This window comes from Sciurus vulgaris, assembly GCF_902686455.1.
Source record: "Sciurus vulgaris genome assembly, chromosome: 2".
Taxonomy (NCBI): Eukaryota; Metazoa; Chordata; class Mammalia; order Rodentia; family Sciuridae; genus Sciurus; species Sciurus vulgaris.
The window spans coordinates 191,500,299-191,519,502 of NC_136462.1; the positions used below are offsets into that span (position 1 = coordinate 191,500,299).

At 53.8% G+C, this 19,204-nt stretch overlaps 1 protein-coding gene across 22 annotated transcripts in view; it reads right to left on the reverse strand.

Moving 5' to 3' along the window:
- Window positions 1–19,204, reverse strand: part of ZMYND8 (zinc finger MYND-type containing 8) — a 105,638-nt gene that overhangs the window by 69,752 nt on the left and 16,682 nt on the right. For 20 of the 22 annotated variants that reach the window (XM_079127924.1, XM_079127925.1, XM_079127921.1 and 17 more), the window contains one exon: window positions 3,506–3,654. In XM_079127924.1, coding sequence (XP_078984050.1) covers window positions 3,506–3,654 — 149 coding nt within the window. Of the gene's footprint in view, window positions 1–3,505; window positions 3,655–9,392; window positions 9,497–10,359; window positions 11,116–19,204 lie in introns of those variants that run through there. The other 2 variants (XM_079127906.1, XM_079127917.1) reach the window with 2 other exon arrangements.

Here is a 19,204-nt window from a genome sequence, read left to right on the forward strand (position 1 = left end):
CTTGGGAGGCTGAGGCAGGAGGATCACAAGTTCAAAGCCAGCCTCAGGAATTTAGTGAGGGTCTAAGCAACTTTGCGAGTCCCTGTCTCCAAATAAAATATTTCAAAAGGCTGGGGATGTGGCAACCCTGGGCTCAATCCCCAGTACCAGAAAAATGATTTTTTTTTTTTTTTTTCAATTCCCCCTGGGGCTACACCTCAATGGTAGAACAAATGTTTAGTATGCAGGAGGCCCGGGGTTTGATAAGTACCACCACAAAAAGAAAAAGGGAAGGAAAAAAAGAAGAAAGCCTCCCTCTAAAAGTTCTGAATTCCCAATATGTGAAATTGGACAAAAAGGTCAATGAACTCAACTCACACCTCTTGATGATAAATGTCTCCATCAAAAATGGAAATGTGTGGTTTTTTTTTTTTTTTTCCTATAAGGCCAGAATGGCTTTCTTTCCAGAATACTGGAACACAGGGGGGAAAAAAAGTAAGGGAAGAAAAAAAGAAGAAAGAAGTAGAGAACCTTGACATAAGACAAAAGTCAGAAAACTGTTCATCCCTCCCCCAGACCAGAGGCAGAGGGTTGAGCAGAGCTGACTCCCTGTGACACCGCAGGGAGGGGTGGGGAGTGCGGCCACAGGCCGGCACTGGCCCAGTGTCCACAGCGCAGGTTCTGCCCAGCTCTGGCTGTTGCTGGATTCTGCTGAGTGCTACAGTCTAAATGGGTGTGTCTCCCTCAAAATTCCCATGTTGGTATGGGAAGGCGGGGCCTCTGGGCACTAATTAGGTCATGAATGGGCTTAGTGCTCTATCAAGGGGGACAGAGAGACCTTTACCCCTTCTGCTTCATGAAGGCACAGCGAGAAGCCAGCAGCCTGCAGCCTGGAAGAAGACCCTCACCAAACACAACCAAGATGGTGCCTGATCTCAGACAACCGGCCTCCAGAAGTGAAACCCGGGCTGTTGATAAGCAGCCCAGTCCGTGGTGCTTTGTCACAACAAATTAAAAAGACTGACTCTTAGTGTTCATAAGGACCCGAAATGCAAGCTTTTGTTTGAAATCTTGAGGTCCTCAGAGGTTGGTGGCCGACAGAATCATAACACATTGATCAAGCACAGCACTTGGGGAAGGGAAGGGAAAGAGAAGGTAAGTACCCTGCGTCATGTCTTTTAAGTTCCCTATGAGGATGACAGAGACGGCATGTGAAGAATATCGGCCGCCCTGCCGACATTATATGCTGTTGGGAATCACGGGGTCAAAGGTCAGGAACGTCTCCCATTTGCAGTTCAGATTTTCCACCCTTGCCAATCAAAGTCTCCTGGCCTTCGTGCCCTGGAATTTCAGATCAGAAAATCAAACGTGCAATCAACCTTATGATGTTCTAGTCCAAACCCCTATTTTATGACATGATTGAAGCCCAAAGAGAAGCAACCAACGTGACCACACAGTGAGTCTCCCAGACTCCACAGACTGGACAGAGCCCTGGGTCCAAATGGAGCACTTCCCTCCTCTGTGAACACTGGAGAAGACAGGAAACCCAGGCGGGCTGGGGCCCGGTATCCTTGCCCCTGGCCTGCTGTGGCCCACGGCTGAAGGCTCTCGGCATGCTTGAGCTCCCGCCCTGCGTCAAGCCCTGGGGTGACACAGCTCTGCACACTGGCTAACTCTCTGCAGCTGTTGGTCCAAATGGGGGGACACCAACTCACAGACACAAGATGGGGCCTGAGGCTTACGTGCTACCGGAACGCCTGAACACAAGGATAAGAGTACCCGAGCGGATTCGCTTCCAGAAGAACCATGAGCCGGTTCTGAGAGAACAGGTGGGGACTCCCATGGTGGCTGTGCGCGTGTGCATGGCAGAGGGAGGGCAGAGGGAAGGACTGATCCCCGCCGGGAAGGACATCTGCTCCCCAGACTTCTGGGAACTGGTAAGGGAGGGCAGCTCAGGAGCTGAACGGGTGGCTGAGGATTGAGGATTCTTTGGCCACCGTTTTCTTTCTGAGTCTTCAGTCTGAGCTATGAGATGGCTCCTGGGTGACTGGAACAGGTCGTCACCAGCATCTGAGACATGGGGAGCGATTAAACCTCTGTGTCTTCATCTGTAAAATGGTGACGCACACAGCCCTTCCCAGCAGGTCTGGCATAAACATGACAGATGTCTGCAACCGCGGGTGACATGCGGCAGACTCTGCTCTGGTGTCATCAGACGCTATTTTTACCCCAAATTGAAGTGTACTGAGGACCCACCAGTTTCTCCTCCTCCAGTGGGATCCCTAACTGACCGGGCCTGGGTCATCCAGCACGCAGCTGCAAGCCACAGGCAGCCACATCACTTTACAAAAGGAAAAGCCAAGTTCCACCATCAGACTGGTCAATCTTGAGGGCTCAAGAGCCACACGTGGCTCGTGCAGACAGCAGGCAGCAGGGATCTAGAACGCTTCCACAGAAACGGCCTGCTTCCCGGATCAGATGTGAAATTATTTTTCTTGGGATGCAGCCTAGCCTAGCTTTCCATTTCTGCTGTTGCTATTTGTGTCCCTGAGCTCAACGAGTCCTCCTGACGGCCCGTGGCCTGGGCACCGGCACCGTGATCCCCATTTCAGTAAATGAGGAAACTCGACGCAAGGAGGCTAACTTGCCCACAGCCACGGCGTGGAAGGCAGAGCTGGCAGTTCGCTCTATAATTTTGAGAGTGAAAATAGACTTGTGCTCAGACACACACACCTCTCCCCGGCCTGGACACTGAACCGCTGCTAGGTCTCTTCCCGTGAAAGCCACAACCTCGTCTGATGCAATCGTCAATCCCCAGGGACCACTCCAGTACGAGAAAGGGACAAGATAGTTGAGGGGGTCACCAGGAACCTGCTGAAGAACATGTGACACACAAGAACACGTGACCTCACGGTCCAGAGGGGACAGTCACGTTCCACCACTGAGTCCACCCAAGGGCTCTCACTTTTCTATTCAGAATATCGAACATCTGAGAATGTTAAAGCTAGAAGGTCCCTTAGATGAGCCAAGATGGTGAACAGACTTTTCCAGCCTCTGACAGTCCCATCAGCCAGGGGAGGGTGGAGCCTGTGCACAGGAAGGGAGGGTGACCCGGGGCCATGCCTCTTACCAGGGGCCTCAACCCTTCATTTTACAGATGAGAAAGAGACTGGCAGAGAGCCGTGTTGCCCAGCGCTGGTCAGCAGGGGAAAATCCTAAGGCCGCCCGGGGAAACAGGCCTAGGAGTGCGAGAAAAGAAACCAAGGACAAGCCCAACCCCGCTAAAGAACAATCTCCTCGTCTCCTCTGGGTCACTGCTCTGTCCCCAAACAGATCTGAAACCTGGAAATCTTAAAACAGGCCCTTTCTGAGCTGCCCTTTCTGTACATGCAAATGACTGACAGGCCAGGGCAGCTTGCTGAATAAACGCCAGGAACCGGCTCTGCGGAGCCCCGAGCACTGCTGCCCCTGGCCCGGCCCGCTGGCCGGGGCTCCGCTGCCACGCCGCGCCCAGCCGCGGCCTTACCTGCTCCTTGCTGTTACTGCTCAGTAAGCCCGGCTTCTTTTTCTTTTTAATGGGGCTTGTGGAGGTGTCCTGTGGCGAGTGGCCATTGGAAGAATGTGGCGGGCTGGGGAACTTCCTTTTCTGGGCTGCTCTGTCTGCAGAACCAGGATCTGAAAGAGATGCACGGGACCACATATTTACAGCAGTCGGGGCGGCCTGGATCCCCCAGAGGGTGTGAGTGTGACGTAGTGCACTCTATCCCCAAATTCCCAGTGTCATTTGCAGGTAGATCCCTCTTCCTGGAATACGCCTGCTCCCCTTTCCGTTGCCTGAGAGGTCAGGCTTCTTCGGCCTGCATGACGTGGGTTTTGTTGTGGTGGTGGTACTGCGGATTTAACCCAGGAGCACTCTGCCACTATGTCCCCAGCCCTTTTTTAAATTTTTATCTTGAGCCAGGCGCAGTGGTGCACACCTGTAATCCCAGTGGTTTGGGAGGCTGAGGCAGGAGGATTGTGAGTTCAAAGCCAGCCTCAGCAACTTAGCAAGGTCCGAGGTAACTCCGTTGAGACCCTGTCTCTAAATAAAGTACAAAATAGGGCTGGGGATGTGGCTCAGTAGACAAGTGCCCCTGAGTTCAACCCACAGTACCCCCCCCAAAAAAAAAAGATTTTATCTTGAGACAGGGTCTTGCCCAGGCTGACCTTGAACTTGTGATCCTCCTGCCTCAGCGACCCAAGGAGCTGGAATTACAGGCATGAACACCACACCCCACTCCTTGATTGGTTGCCAAAACAAAAAATTCAGGGCCCACAGGCCCTCATGGCATCAGATAACGCTGAATAACCGTCGCCCCGGTTTGGGTGGGAACGTGTCCTCCGTCTTGCCACACTCGGCTCCCTTCCCGACGGGCCCTGTTGACAGGACCATGACCGAGCTCCTAGGAGCCGTCACACAGGCGCCCGCATTGTTCTTATGGCCAAGAACTTCTTTTCCACACCCACAAAGATGGCAAATCAGGAAACAACGAAAACCAGGTCACCAAGGCCGCACAGCAGGGGAACGAAGGCACCCACGCTTCTGTGCAGGAGAGGACACCACCCTTCATGTCCGTTAAGCTAACAAAGCAGAACTGCGTAAAAAGAATAAACCCGGCCCCCGGGAAGTCCTCCCAGCCGCTCAGCAGTGGACGGTCTATTTGAGACCTTCGTCCAAAGAAATCAATACAAATTACATTCTCATTGATTCTCACCTGAAAAATACCAACCCGCTCTCATCAAACCACCCTCGTTTCCAGTCTCCCAGCATCTCATCTAAACCTTCTTTGACCACCATCCATTCGATCTTCACCTGCAAGGACTGGACTCCGTCCCGTACCCCAAGGTGGTATCCTCAGCTTATGGACAGCAGGGGCAGGGCTGGGTGCACCTGACATCCTGAAGAACAGAGGCCACAGACACCAGGACAGCAGAGAGCACACCAAGGGCACCCGGGTGGGATTGGATGTGCAGTGCAGGAAGAGGACGATCCCCAAATAGTTCCTCCTCCAGCTGCACCACAGGCAAGTCTCCGCACGCACAAATACCTGTGCATCCACATCTCCCGTCTGCAGAGGGCGGCGGACCAGTCCAACGCCACCATATGCAAGACCACCCTTTGGACCAGAAGGAGAGGCAGCCTCTGGGGGATGCCCAGGCCTGACAGTGACAGGCCTCTCCTGCCTCACCAGCAGGCCCCCAGAAAGTTCTGACAAATGATCAGCAGACCCAGCCCTGGTGGAAATTCAATGCTAACCGGAGGCATCCTGAGGGTGAAGACCCCAGGGCCTGGGGGAGCATCCCACAGACACCCAAGTGGAGGCCCAGAGAGCCCAAAGGGTTGCCCCCCAAGGCACAAGAGCTAGTTAGTGAGAAAGCTCACTAAAAAGACACAACCTGGGATAGGCACCGTCCCCCAGAGAAAACGGCTTTCCCAGAAGGGCCCACTTCCCTGTCTGATGGGAAGGTTCACTTTCTCCACACAGCCTGACTCAACAGGCTCCTCCGGGAAACTATTCAATAAATAGAGTCTCAGAGCAGAGCAGATACAAGAGGGTCCAGTGCCCAGAACTGGAAACGAATTACATGTCCACAAACAAACAGCCAGGCTCCAAGTGAAATGGAGTGATCCAGCCCTTAAGAAAGATGAGGCAGCCAGGCAACGTGCTGCACACCTGTAATCCAGCAGCTCAGAGGCCGAGGCAGGAGGATGGCAAGCTCAAGACCAGCCTGCGCAACTTAGTGAGACCCTGTCTCAAAGAAAAAAATAAAAAGGGCCGGGGATGTGTGCGGTTCTGGTTTGCTCCCCAGGACTGCAAAAACAAGGAATCAGAGGGCACCTCCCCAGGAACAGATGATCTCCGAGCTTCGGTGCCTATTGCCAAAGCAACATGTACCCAGCACCATTAATGGACCCATAAAAGATGTAACATGTACATCAGTCCTTGAACACTCCTGCTTGAACACAAAAGTACAGCCGGGCTCTACAGGGGGGCAGGTGGCTGCCTTGGAAGGAGATCTGCAGGGAGTGGGGAGAGATTATCTTTCACTGTATACCTTTGTGTATTGTATTCACTATGTGCCTGGATGACTTTATCAAAATAAGGAAAATTGAAAGTATTTATAAAGTTCAGTTTCACATTAAAAAAAAAAAAAAAAAAAGCAGCAGGTGTGAACCAAAGTCCCTAATGAACAGAATAGGAGGCCCAATAGGAGGATTAAAAAACGTCCCAGGTAGACGAAGTTGGGACTGGATCCCTACAGGCTTGAAGACCACAAGAAGGAGCTTGGGGTCTGCTCTACATGAATCTGATACACCGCAATAACTCTGCTCCGGTGTCAGAGTATGAATGTTTTAAGAAAGCTCTTTTGAGTCAGGTGTGACAGCACACACCTGTAATCCCAGCAACTCGGGAGGCTGAGGCAGGAGGATCTCAAGTTCAAGGCCAGCCTCCGCAACTTAGCAAGACCTTATCTCAAAATAAAAAATAAAAAGGGCTGCGGTGTAGCTCAGTGGTAAAGCAGCCCTGGGCTCAATCACCAGCATCGCAAAACACACACAGAGAAAGCAATCGGGCAAAGGCTCTGGTTTGTATGTTTCTGAGCAGATTCAGAGAGAAGAAAGACTCTCCAATGGGACAGTGAGGAAGGGCATGGAGAGGGAAAAAAACAGGGTGTTTCCAGTGTTTCTCAACGGACTTTGGAAGGGACAGCTCTTCCTTGCTGCAAGGACCACCTCGACACTCTGCCACTCATTTCCATTACAACCCCAGACACCCAGGGTATGGCCATCAGCCCAGCCCAGCCGTGCTCAGATGACACCTGAGGCCAGGACAGCACCGGCTCCTCCTGACACCGTTATCTCCGTGGCTGAGGTCCCCCAGGGCGATGGTAACTGGCAGCAGCAATACCTGAGAATATACTAGAATGCAAATTCTTGGGCCCTGCCTGGATCTAGAGAGTCAGAAACAGTGGGAGAGGGCCCAGCCCCCTCCCTCCACAGGAGGCCCAGGGACTGGGATGCACCCAGTTTGAGAAGCTCTTGGGTGTGTGTCTGGGGTGGACCGTGAGGTCTTGTGTCAGGGGACGTGTGCTCCAGAGTGCTGAGACGTCTCCTTCGCTTGCTGGGACCCCGTGAACAGAAGCCCAGTGAGGCAACCAGGCTGCAAATGAGGCTAAACCAGAAAGAACCCTGGGCAAGCGTCTTGACCTCTCAGGGCCTCAGGGCCTCGTCTGCAAGATGGGAAAAGAAGGAAAGAAAGGGACCCAGGTAGACGTTCTGGCCTGGAGTCCACGTCAGCACTGGGGGACCGTGGATCACGGGGCACCTTTCTGCACGTGGACATGGCTTCCTGGGCAGAGGGCCCACAGCCGACTCAGGCTTCTCAGAGGTGACCCAGAGATAGAGACCACAGGGCCAGGAGATCTCCAAGTCCCTCGAATTCAAAGTCTTTTCATTCCATGGGAAAGAGTCAAAACAACACCAGAAATTAATATTCTCATCAACCACCTAGAGCGACCAACGCAGGTGTGCCCAAGCCCACCAGGACACAAAAGGGGAAACAGAGGCCCTGCACAGCGCAAGGACAGGTCTGGCCCAGGGTCACCCGCAACGAAGAGTGTTCCTAGCCTTCATTTCAGTAGAACATAAAAACCCCGATGGTCTGCTGTCACAAACACCCCGATTCCCCCCGGAGTTCATGAGAGTTCAGTGGCTGTATCCAAGGGGCAGAAATTTAATAGCCTCCAACGACAGACCCATCTGTCAGCAGCAGGGCCGTCCACCGCTCGCAGGCAGAGGTGCCGGGAAACGCCACGGGGCTCTGCCTCCTCAGGGGCGGGAGACGCGGGTCAGCTCTGACTCAAGCCCTCAGCGGGGAACAGGCCTCTCTGGTGGTGCCAGTGTGGTGGCAGAAACCTGGCTGTCGTCATGGTAACGAAGCCACCACAAGGACCTTTTCCAGAAAGCTGAGTCAAATTTTTTTTTTCTCCTTTAATGATTTAATTCTGACGAGGCCGTATTGCTAAGCACATTTCATCTGTGAACTTGGAACGATGACAAACAGTCACTTCAGACTGCAGCTGGGGGACAGGGTCACCTTTGATCTGAAGGGATTCTTCCTTTTGTTTTGGGACACTTTCTCTGGGTTAGTGAGACCCGTGACTCTATGGGGTTGGCCCACCAGCAACCTCTGCCTCCCCACTCCCCAAAAATAGGTCTGGCCCTGAGTGGGATCCCGTGGGTGAGCAGCCTGGGGACGGCGGGGCACGGACAGCAGGGCGCCTTCCTCAGATCCGCCAAGCGTGGGGCAGAGCCTTCCCCAACCTGCCCTGGGAGCCACCAAAAATGATCCCGCACGGCAATTCCTGACCGCCCATGACTTGAATCCATCCTTCAAGCTGACCGGGCCTCTGAGCTTTCCTGAGCCGCAGGTATTAACAGCAAAGACTGTCCTCTGTCACATGCGATCAGCAAGGCGCTGTTCAGAACGCTTCCCTGCGGTGCCCTCCAGGTCACCTGCCCAAGAAGGCACAGCTGCTGAGTCGCGGGCTGGGGACTGTGCCCAGGCGGCATGCTGACTCTGAGGCCCAGGTCCCAACCCCGCGCCGCAGGCCTCGCCCCGCAGGGCCTCATCCCCAGCTCTGGGCCCCGGTTCCCAGGCCGGGCTCCAGGGCCTAACTGCTCACTCTGCTTTTCTCTCTCTTTTTCTCAACTGCAGATGGAGCTGGGGGCAGGGAAGTTCCAACAGAGAGTTGCAGGAACTGGGAGGAAGGGGTGTGGCTCGCTGCCGGTGCCATTCTCTACAAAGACCGTCCCCGGGGTCCCCGGGAGCTCCTCCACCTCCCGGTCTTCAGTGGGTGGCACCAGAACCTACCCGATGCTACGAAGAGGCTGGCGCTCCAGGTCGCCTCCACTCCCCTCCCCATCTCCACCGAGGCCTCCCTGACAGGCCACACCGGGCACCCTGTCCCCCACCCGCATCCGGTGCCTGACTCAGCACTGGATGTTCTCCTGGGTCTAGGAAACAGCACCCACGACAAGGACCGTCACCTCCCTCCAGGGAAAGGGCTGAAGCGCCAAGGCCAGGCCTCTGTTTCTGTGGGTGTTAAATTTCCTTAACAACATCTGTGGCAAGTCTGCCGGGGCCTGAATGCAAGAAAAGTGGGACAGCCATGTCCACTGTCCACCTCAGCAGCAGGGGGACAACCTGCGCTGGCAGGGCCCTAGGCAAACTGGAACCAATTGGTCACTTGACACAGTGGTCAGGCACCAGGTCGCAGATGACCAAGACAGGGGGTCAGAAACTGCTCTCCGGCATAAACAGTCCACAGTTCTGTTCTTCCCACAGTGTGACCGTGAGGAAGATACTCACCCTCTCTGTGCCGTTCTCTAAGATGGAGATAAGCTGCCTGAAGAGTTACCCAAGGATGAGATAAGTTAACTTTGCTCAAACTTTCCGTAGGAGACTTGGAAAAAAGGAAGCACTGGATTGAGGAGCTGCCTCAATCAGTCCACCTTTCCTTCCTCCTACCGTCCTCCTCCGCACGGCCACCCGCACCCAAAGCAGAGCCTGCGTTCCCCTAAGCGCACATTCAACCAACCCCACAGACAGTCTGCAGCTATCGAAAACACCAGTCTATCCGGAAACCGGAATGAGCCGAGGATGCGAATTCCGCATTTCAATCAGACTATAAAAATGCCAGGGTTCCTGGGTCCGGGCAGAGAAGGGTCAGAAGGGGCTGTGGCACCAGCTCAGACAGCAGTCAGTGACCACCAGCCTCCTGCACAACCCGCCTCGAACAAGGCCACACGCACTGCCTTCCCAGGAACAGCAAAGTCGACAGGGCTGATCATTCCCAGAGCAAGCGCCCGCCAGAGCCAGGGCAGGCACCCCAGCAGGCCTCCGCCGCAGGAGTCTTGGGGCCTCACCAGGAGTACCTACATCCAAAAGAGGCCAGGAATTGCCTCCTGGCAGAGAGCAGAAATCGGGGCGAAGGACGGGGCTGGGGGTAGAACTGAGCCGCCAGCACCACGTGAGTCTCAACACCTCTCCTTGACAATGAACGAGCCCCAGAGCACAGAAACCCACGGAGGACGCGGCGCCTGCCCGCCTGGGCCTGCCAGGACTAGAGGCGGGGCGTCCTCCACGTTCTCCTGCTGTTTCTCAGGATGCCCCCAGTGAAGGGGAGCTCCCTCCCAGAACCAGGAAATGGACTGAAGGGGAAAACAAGGCCGTGCATAAAAGGGTCCCTCTGGACTTGGGAAAGTGTCCTTTCCCGACAGTGCAGGCAGCGCAACACCAAGCAAGCCACGCAGGCAGCGCAGGAGGGCACACTTACCAGCCATGGAGGAGGCCTGGCTCCCCAGAGGGCCTGGCCTGGCCTTTCCAAAAGAGACAGAGGCTCGCTCCACAGACATTCCTGCTTCCGGCTCCTCGGCAGCCTCTCCCAGGGGGAGGAGGAAGAAGCAGAGAGGACAGGCTAAGAGTCACCACTTACCAGGCCAGCCCTGGTCCTGGATGCATTAGGTCGCCTGGTGGGGCAAGAACACCATCACCTCTCTGCAACCAGGCAGTCTGAGGCAGAGACCTGCCTTCACATCCCAGAGCTTTCGCCTCTAATTTATCACCCTCGACAGCAGCACAGCTAAGCTGAAAGTCCTCAGTGCATTGCACCAAAGAGCCATTTACTGAGGCGAATGTGAATAAATACAAGGAGTCACGGCTGCTCTGCAGGCCAGAGCGAGGAGAAGGGGCTGGGGTCTGTGGTGTGCATGCTGAACATGCTTTGGTGTTTTAATAACTGCTTCCAATTGTCTTGCGTTCGGATGTGCTTCCCCGAAATGGGAAGGCCATCCTGGGTGTGGGAGAAGAATCCTCCCCTACACAGCCTCTCACACTCGACAGAGCGCAATGCCACCAAAGGGCGCGAGCTGAGCCTGCTCCCACCCAGGGAAGAGGGGCTGATTGGCAGAGGGATTCGGCGTCCAGCTCTCAGCAGCCTGAGCACCCGGCAACCTCACTTCTCCCTGGGAGCTGGGATGAGGCCTCAGGGACAAAACACAACAGTGTCCGACCAGGGATTTCCTGGCGACTTTACCAAGAGGCAGGGCCCAACCCGCTCCAGGAAAGCGCCAGCCCCCACCACGCTCAGCAGGGCAGGCCCAGGGCGGTCGGCATGGTAGTGGCTGAGGGCCGCGGCCTCGCAAGAGGCCAGATCACACTCCGGAATGTGGAGGAACCGGCTGCCTGCGCCCTTGGGAGGCCGCTGGCCGACCATTACATTATTCATCCAGGCCGGCCGCCCCCACGCCGCGGGTTCTGGAAAGCTCAGGTGCAGTGTGCTGCCCGGCCAGGGCCAGTGCGGAGCCAAAAAGAGGGCTCTGTGCCGCCTGCGGCTGAAGCCAGGAGTGGGTCTGCGAGGAGGAAGGGATAAAGGCCCTCAGAGGAGGCAGCCGAGGCCGAGCAGCAGGGCCACTCCGCACGCTTCTCTCCAAGTGCCCTTCTCAAAGGCCTCTCCAAGTCACCTGGTGCGCACCAGGAGACGCTGACACCAGGGAGAAGGGCCGGCCCCTCGGGAAGGGAGGACTCCACACGCAGGGCGCCTGCTCTGCACTGGGCGCAGGGCGGGACGCTGAACCCCGGACGGCGCGGGGTGCCAAGACGCCCTTCCACACCTATCGGCGCGGGCGCAGGGGGCACCCAGCCAGCCCCTGCAGCGCGGCCCCAGCCACAGGGGAGCGAGATGCAGAGCATGGGGGAGGGAGACGCACCCTGTGCTGCGGGGTCAAGACCCTCGGGAACACAGGCCAGCACAGGGCCGAGGTGCGGGAAGAGGGCCAGGCAGGCCCTGGGTCTGCAGAGAGCTAGAAAACACTCAGTAAGCGCCAACTCCTGAATGCTGGACTGAACACTCCGATACTTTAAAATGGCTGCGGGGACAGGGACAATAGGATTTATGGAGCACTCACTACATGCCAGGTGCTGTCCTAGCCATGGGCCACGTCTGTGTCCCCAATAACTGGTATACAGTAGGAGCTCAGGGCAGCCCTCACCCCAACCTCCCATCAATCCAGGGCCACACTAAATGTTGAATGTTCAAAACAGTGCAGGGCAGTGTTGGTAGTCACAACTCAACTTGGTCGTCACAGCCGGGCAGAGAGAGGGGCTGCTACTGGCACGTAGTGGACAGAGACCAGGGATGCTGCTAAACACCCCACAGGATGGCCCACAACGGGTGATCAGACCCAAAACGTGCACTGTGCGCTATCAAGAACCTCCCCATGAGCTAGCAGGAGAGGAGGCCTGACCCTGAGTAAATCAGCCATCGCTGCAGCCTGTGCTAAGGACACCCTGACTCCACCTGCCTTTCAAAGAGAACGAAACAATAGGAACAGTCACTCAGAGTAACTGAGCAACTTCCAGACACCTGGGCCACCAGGGAAAGAAGGCTCTGCCCTCCTGAGAGAACCGCCAGAAACACAAACAGCTGCCTTTTGTTGAACACTTATTATCTGGGAATCATTTTCTAAACACAAGTATCAATTTATTTCCAACTCACCACAATTTTGCAAGATGGCAGGTTCTCAGAAGCCCCATTTTATTGATAAGGTAACTGAGGCTCAGAGGAAAAAAGGCCCGTGGTAAAGTAACTAGTAAACTCAAAATGTCTGGTTACATTCTAGACCCACTGGGAGGAAGGAATCGCCAGCGAAATAGTTCCCTATTTTCTTTTTGTCCAGGGCTCAGAAGCTACTTTAGGAATACTCCCATCCCAGGGCTCAGGGAGTATGCTGACTCAGGCCTGCCATCCAGGGAATCAGGAGGCTAAGGCAGGAGGACTGTAAGTTGGAGGCCAGCCTGGGCAAATCAGCAAGACCCTGTCTCAAAATAAGAAGGGATGGAGTTAAAAGCTTGCCTGGAATGTGCAAGACCCTGGGTTTGATCCCCAGTACTGGAAGGCAGGCAGGCAGGAAGGCAAGTCCAACCTTGCAGTGTTAGGGTGCCAGGTCTTTACCAAGCCCAGCACTTACAAGGTGCTCTGCGAAGGGTGCTCCTGCCCCTCACCACTTCTGTAACTCAGCCCAACCTTCACAGCTGCTGCCGTGGTGCAAGCCCATGACCACCCGCCGGCTGGTCTGCTTGCTTAACAAGATTGGGCACTGAACGAGGCAGGGCACACCCTGCTTCCACGTCCTCTGCAAGCCTCTTGTCGAGACCTACAGTGTCCCCAGCGAGCAGCCCTGCTCACCTCTGTTCTTCATTCACTCAGCTCCAACCTCAGTGGCCTCCTTCCTGCTGCTCAGACAAGCCAGTCCCATTTCACAAAGATGGACTTCTATCTACAATGTTCTACGCAATCTTTTCCATAGTGGCCAACTTCAACTCTGGGCTCAAGTATCGGCTCCCCAGAGAGGCCTTCCCTGCCACCTGGCCTCCAGCCTCCTCATCTTATTATCCTGAAGTCATGGGGCTTCCCCTCGGTAGCCATTCTCACTGAGAACCATCAAGTTGTTTTCTGCCAGGCACGGTGGCACAGTCTGTAATCCCAGCTGCTCGGAAGGCAGAGGCAGGAGGATCGCAAGTTCAAAGCCAACCTCAGCAACTTAGCAAGGCCCTAAGCAACTTAGTGAGACCCTGTCTCAAAATAAAAAATAAAAGGGGCTGAGGTGTGACCCAGTGGTTAAGCACCCTTGGGTTCAATCCCTGGGACCATAAAAAATTTTTTAAAAAGTGCTTTTCCTCCTTGTCAGCTCCCTTGCTCACTGTCTCCTCCTGACTGAGTTCCACCTCAGCATGCCTGTTCTCTGCTGCAGTTCAGTGTTGGGCATACAGCCTGGCCAAGGTGCCCCCCAAACACATCTGGACCATGACCGGATGGACAACAGTGCCGGGTTAGCCAGGACCAGAGGGGCGCAAATCCAGAAGCAGCAGGGATGTGGAGCCAACAACAGGGACCAATTTACAAGAGAGAGCCGGCCACTCCAGGGCCCAAAAGGGACCTGAGAACAGGAAATTCCCCTGTCAACAGGTACAGAGCCATCCTGACCTCAACAGGCCCATTTCCCCTAAGGGAAAGGGATTAAGGGAGGATTTGTACCCTGCATGTGACAGGGCCTGCTCTGCTCTAAACACAACTGCTGAAAAGGCAGGTGGGGGACCTGGGAAGCCTCTGGCCACCCATTTCCTACTCATCCCACCTCCTGGGGAGAGCTATTGTTCTGGAGTCACTGGTCAGTAAAAAAAACAGAAGTGACTTTCCCTGGGGAAACAGGCTCTGCCAGGAGACAGCAGGCCCGGGCCCCAGCTGAGATGCCTCTGTGCCCTTTGTCCTAGGGCCTGTTAAGTCTGAAGATCTCTGGAGGGTCATCCCCCAGGCCCTCAGCCACTCTGGGGTTCTCCAGTTCTGCACCTGCACTGTGAAGCCAGGCTCATCAGGCAGGCCCTGAGCCCCCCCACCCCCCACCCCGCGGCCTCTCAAGTACTCACCCCCCTCCGGCCCAAGGGGCAGGAGTGAGAAGTCAGGCCTCCCTCTCCTGCCTCCGCCCAGCTTCCCCAGCCTGTCCAAGCATCTGTGGCCCCCAGGCTTAGTCTAGATTCCAAAAATGCCCACCTACCTACCACATGGCCTCAGCTCTTCCCAGCTACACTATTTCCAGGCCCACAAAATGGCCACCCGGTTTGAAAGATGGTCCCCAAACACTGAAGTGCCAAGGGGAGGATTACAAGAGGCTCACTAGGGAGGAGGAGATGACAAATCAGGTCAGCCTGGGAAGGAAGAAAGAGACCCATCTACAGTAATGGAGGGAACCAGGGATCTAGAAGGACAGACACCACTGATCAGTTGGTCCAGGGGGACCACCAGCAGAGGCCCGGGCCAGAGGTGGCCAACATAGGCATCCACAGACTGAACACAGTCCGCCCATAGCTGGGCATTACTTTTATAAAATTCTGAGTCCATTGGCAGTATTTTAAATTGGCAGCTGGGCACAGTGGCACAGGCCTATAATCCCAGGGACTCAGGAGGCAGACCAAGGCCAGTCTTGGCCTCTTAGCAAGACACTCAGCAACTTAATGAGACCCTGTCTCAAAATAAAAAAGGCCGGGGAGGTAGCTCAATGGGAAAGCAACCCTGGGTTAGATCCCCAGTACCAAAAATAATTAATCGATTATATTTTTAAAAATTAGGGGTGCAGCTCAGGGTAAACCACCAGACTAGCAGGTGTGAGACCCTGGGGTTCAATCCCCAGTACCACGAAAAAAAAAAAAAAAAAAAGGTAAAACTGAATTTTAAAAACCAGATTTCTTCCTAAAAAATTAGGTGAAATCAAATCAAAATATCAGGCCCCACAGGGCCCCCTCTTCCATTTGAACACTCGCCCAGGCTGCTCCTCAGGTGGAAGGCTAGACTCCCTGATGGGCACAGTCCTCGCTCTTCTTAACTTCTAGATAATTACGCTAACCTTGAGAATCCCTCCCAGGACAGGGGAAGAGGAGGAAAGGGAAGGATCGGAGAAGAGGGATGGGGGAGACAGGGGCCGGGGAAGAAAGTTCTAGAAAGTTCAACCTCCTGGAATGGCTTTGTTTATATTCATATAATCATATGGAGGGGGGGGTCCAGGCAGAAGCATACCAGGCTATTAACACTGGGCACCTGCCCAAACAGGGGGCTTAGCTTTTTCTCCGAACAGCTGGACCTGTTGCAAGGAGGTACACGACTCTATTGCAATTTGAAAGGACAAATCCAACAGACCATTTTTTCCCTTACAATTAATTTTAGTTCTAAGAAGATACCCTCATTGAAAAAGGCGTGTGCTCAGCAGCTACTAGGAAGAGAAAGCCCCTGACAGTCAAGAGATGCACAGCTTGGTCCCCAGGGTGCAGGGACAGGAACCACAGGGCAGGTATGGCTTTACACGGGAAGCCAGGAAGGCAGTCACCTCCCCCCACCCACCCTGAGGAGCCTGACCCCAGTCAGTGCCAGGGTCCGGCAAAAGGTAGTTTATCAGGACCTGAGCAAGAAATGCCAACTTGGGAAGACAGGAAGAGAGGTCTCATCAAGCAAAACGTACTCCAGCCTGGTACAGTACGCAGCCCGAGCCACAGGCCCTGGCTGGCTGGCTGCTCCCACCTACAAGCCCAGCACAGCACTCACAATGAGCCCATTCACCTTCCAGAGCCGCAGAGGAGGGCAGTCTGACAGCGCCTGCTATAATGCCAGCCCTGTTCTGTGTCGCTCCTGCATCTGCGCCGTCTCCTATGGCGGCCTGGAGCCCCACGGGGCCGCTGTGCACTTGAAGTCTGGCTAGGACCGCTCAGGAAAGAACTCTTATTTTCCACACTGTAAATTTAAATACATAACTGCGATCATGGTGGCTGCCACACTGGCCTAGAGAAGCTCAGTATCAAGACCCGGAACAGGCCTGGCAGACAGAACCTCTCAGAAGTATCTGCCTGGAGGGACCCAGAAGGTGAATTCAAGCCTAGAGGTGTGGCGATGGACTTGCCTGTCATTCCTCCTTCAGTCTAGCTTGAAATTCCTCAAACCTTTAGTAAGCATGAGCATTTCTGATCAAAGCTGATTCCCTTCATGGGCAATTTAAGGCAATTTCAAGAGTGATTTTGTGTAAATCAAGGGCTCACGAGGGAGGACCTGGGTCTCCAGGGATGTGGCGAAAACCAGTGGACAGTGTACTCGGGGAGAGCAGCCAGGAAGGAGCTGTCGGCAAGGACACATCACAGGACCGACAGGAGGCCAATCTGCAGGGCCCTGCGGTGCTGGGGCAAGCTGGAATCTCTGCCCCGACCAATCAGCAGGAGCCCTTGGAAACAGCAGAGAGTCGGACAACTGGACTTGTTTTCAAAGAAGTCAGCAGAAATATGGTGTCGGGAAGGAAAGAAAGCAGAGGCAAGGGGCCATGTCAAAGAGTACCCCATCCCTGGAGGGAAAAGACAGGCCCCAGGTGTTTCATAGGGAACAGACATCTGAGTTAGGCAATTATTTCCAGGCACTGGATTATGCTAGAAACCAAGCCATTCTCTCCACCAAAAGGCTGATTTTACTTCATTCCCAAAGATACAAGTTCTATCCATCAGGTGGACAAAGTTTAGTCATTCATTCAAAACACAGATTCACTGCACACCACATCAACAGGCACAGTGCTAGCTGAGAGCAACACAGGTAAGAGAAGGGTCAGCAAAAAACTCACCCTCACCCAGAGCCTCAAGCGAAGGGGTGGGGAGGGGCATCAAGGAAAAAGGAGAGGCACTTCCAGGTGTGAGCAAAGGCCCTGTGGCCAGTGGTGACTCTTTCAAGGATCTGCAAGGTCGAGTGTGTATGAAGACAGAGGGAAACACAGAGAGCCAGGAGGTCAATGAGGAAGCCAGCAAGATGGCGGGGGCATGCATGAGGATTTTAGACTGTGTTCTTTATCCTAAAAACCAAGAACAGCAGCAGGGGAAGGCCAGTGGTATAGAACAGGAATGGGATTTGCTGTTCTTTCTTGGCCTAGAGTTGCCTGGTCCTCAAAGTCTTGAGAGAAGGCATGGCAAGGATGGGATGGAGCACACACACCAGGATAGCAGGGACGAAGATCAGTAGAGGTGTTCCTTTACGGTCTGTGAAATGCTAGGTTCCTAGGAGTGCAGGGGTGGGCAGGGGTCCCCGGGAGGTTGAAGTGGGCCTGTAACACTGCACTTGCTCCTGCCACAAGGTACAGCCTTCCCAAACGCGCTGTGTGTCATTGGTAAAGAATCCACCGTATGAGCCACCCTGGTGGTGTAGACCTATAGTTCCAACTACTCAGGAGGCCTAGGCAGGAGAACGGCTTAAGCCCATGAGTTCAAGACCAGCCTGGGCAACATAGTGAGATTCTGTGTCAAAAAGAAAAACAAATCCACAGGAGCCAAATAAAGTTGAGGTTTGAGGATCTCTAGTCCAACAACCTGAAACCCAAGGTGCTCCAAAATCTGACACTTCTGGTGCTGGCATGACATCACAAGTGGAAAATTCCACACCTGGTCTCATGGGACGGGTCGATCACTAGAGAGGCCCACTAAAGATAACTACTGCCTAAAATGGGCCATGTGTCGAAGATGCGACCGAAACTGCAATGAATTCTGTGTTTAGACTCAGGTCCCATCCCCAAGATACCTCATTATGTAGTACATGCAAATATTGCAAAATCTGTCACAAAATCTGAACTCCAAAACACTTCTGGTCCCAAGTATTTCAGATAAAGGATACTCGACCTGCGACTATTATTCAAAACTTTCAAGCGAAAAAAAAGTACCAGAATCTCTCAAAGCCCTCCAAGGCTTTTCTTGGAAGAAGAAAAAGATGTGGCTCCTTTTTCAGGCTGAAAAGAGCCTATTTTCAGACCACAGTCCTTTAGAATAGTAATAGTCACATAAACAAGTACCAGGGTCAGGCTTCAAAAGCGGAACAGACACACACTTTCCCCAAGTGAACCCCAAAGCTAAATTAAATCACACAGGCGTCACCAACGGGGCTCCGTGCACAGACACACAGACGCACAGAGGCAACGCTGGAAGGGAAGGTAGGCTGCTCTCGGCTGGGAAGCCGCAGCCAGGCATCTTCCGAGCTCTGGGATATTTTAGACCTTGTTAGGAGAGAACAATCTGGTAGTTATCTAACTCACAGATAAACTCTATACTGTAGAGTCCATGGATGGTACTACTTGAAGAAATAAAAAAGGCAAAACGGAGTTGAAATCACGGATGCTCACTTCTTCCAAGAAAAAATCGCGCTTCTGCGCTGCCCTATGGTTTCAAAGTGTTTATGGTTCCATTTTCTTAAAGAGTTTCCTTGAAACATGAGAGAAGGTCTCCATCTCAGAGTCATCCTCATAAACAATCCCTTTGTGAGAATCTTAATTTACATACAACAATGAGAACGAGGATCCTGTACTAATTAAGGTCTGGGGCTGGTTAGCAAATTGCTATAATTGTATATTCTCTAGCATCCTGTCTCTGAAAACATCTCCAACCCAGGCAAATCTCAGCAAGAATGAGACTGTGCAGGATTCTAATATCTTGACTTCCGCTGCATCTGCGCCTGGTCTCCGAGTGGCTCATTCCCTTGTGATATTACACAGACATTTTCTAAAATGTTTTCAGCTTTGGCAGCCTGGCATCTGCATTCCACAATCATTGCAGGCAGCCCA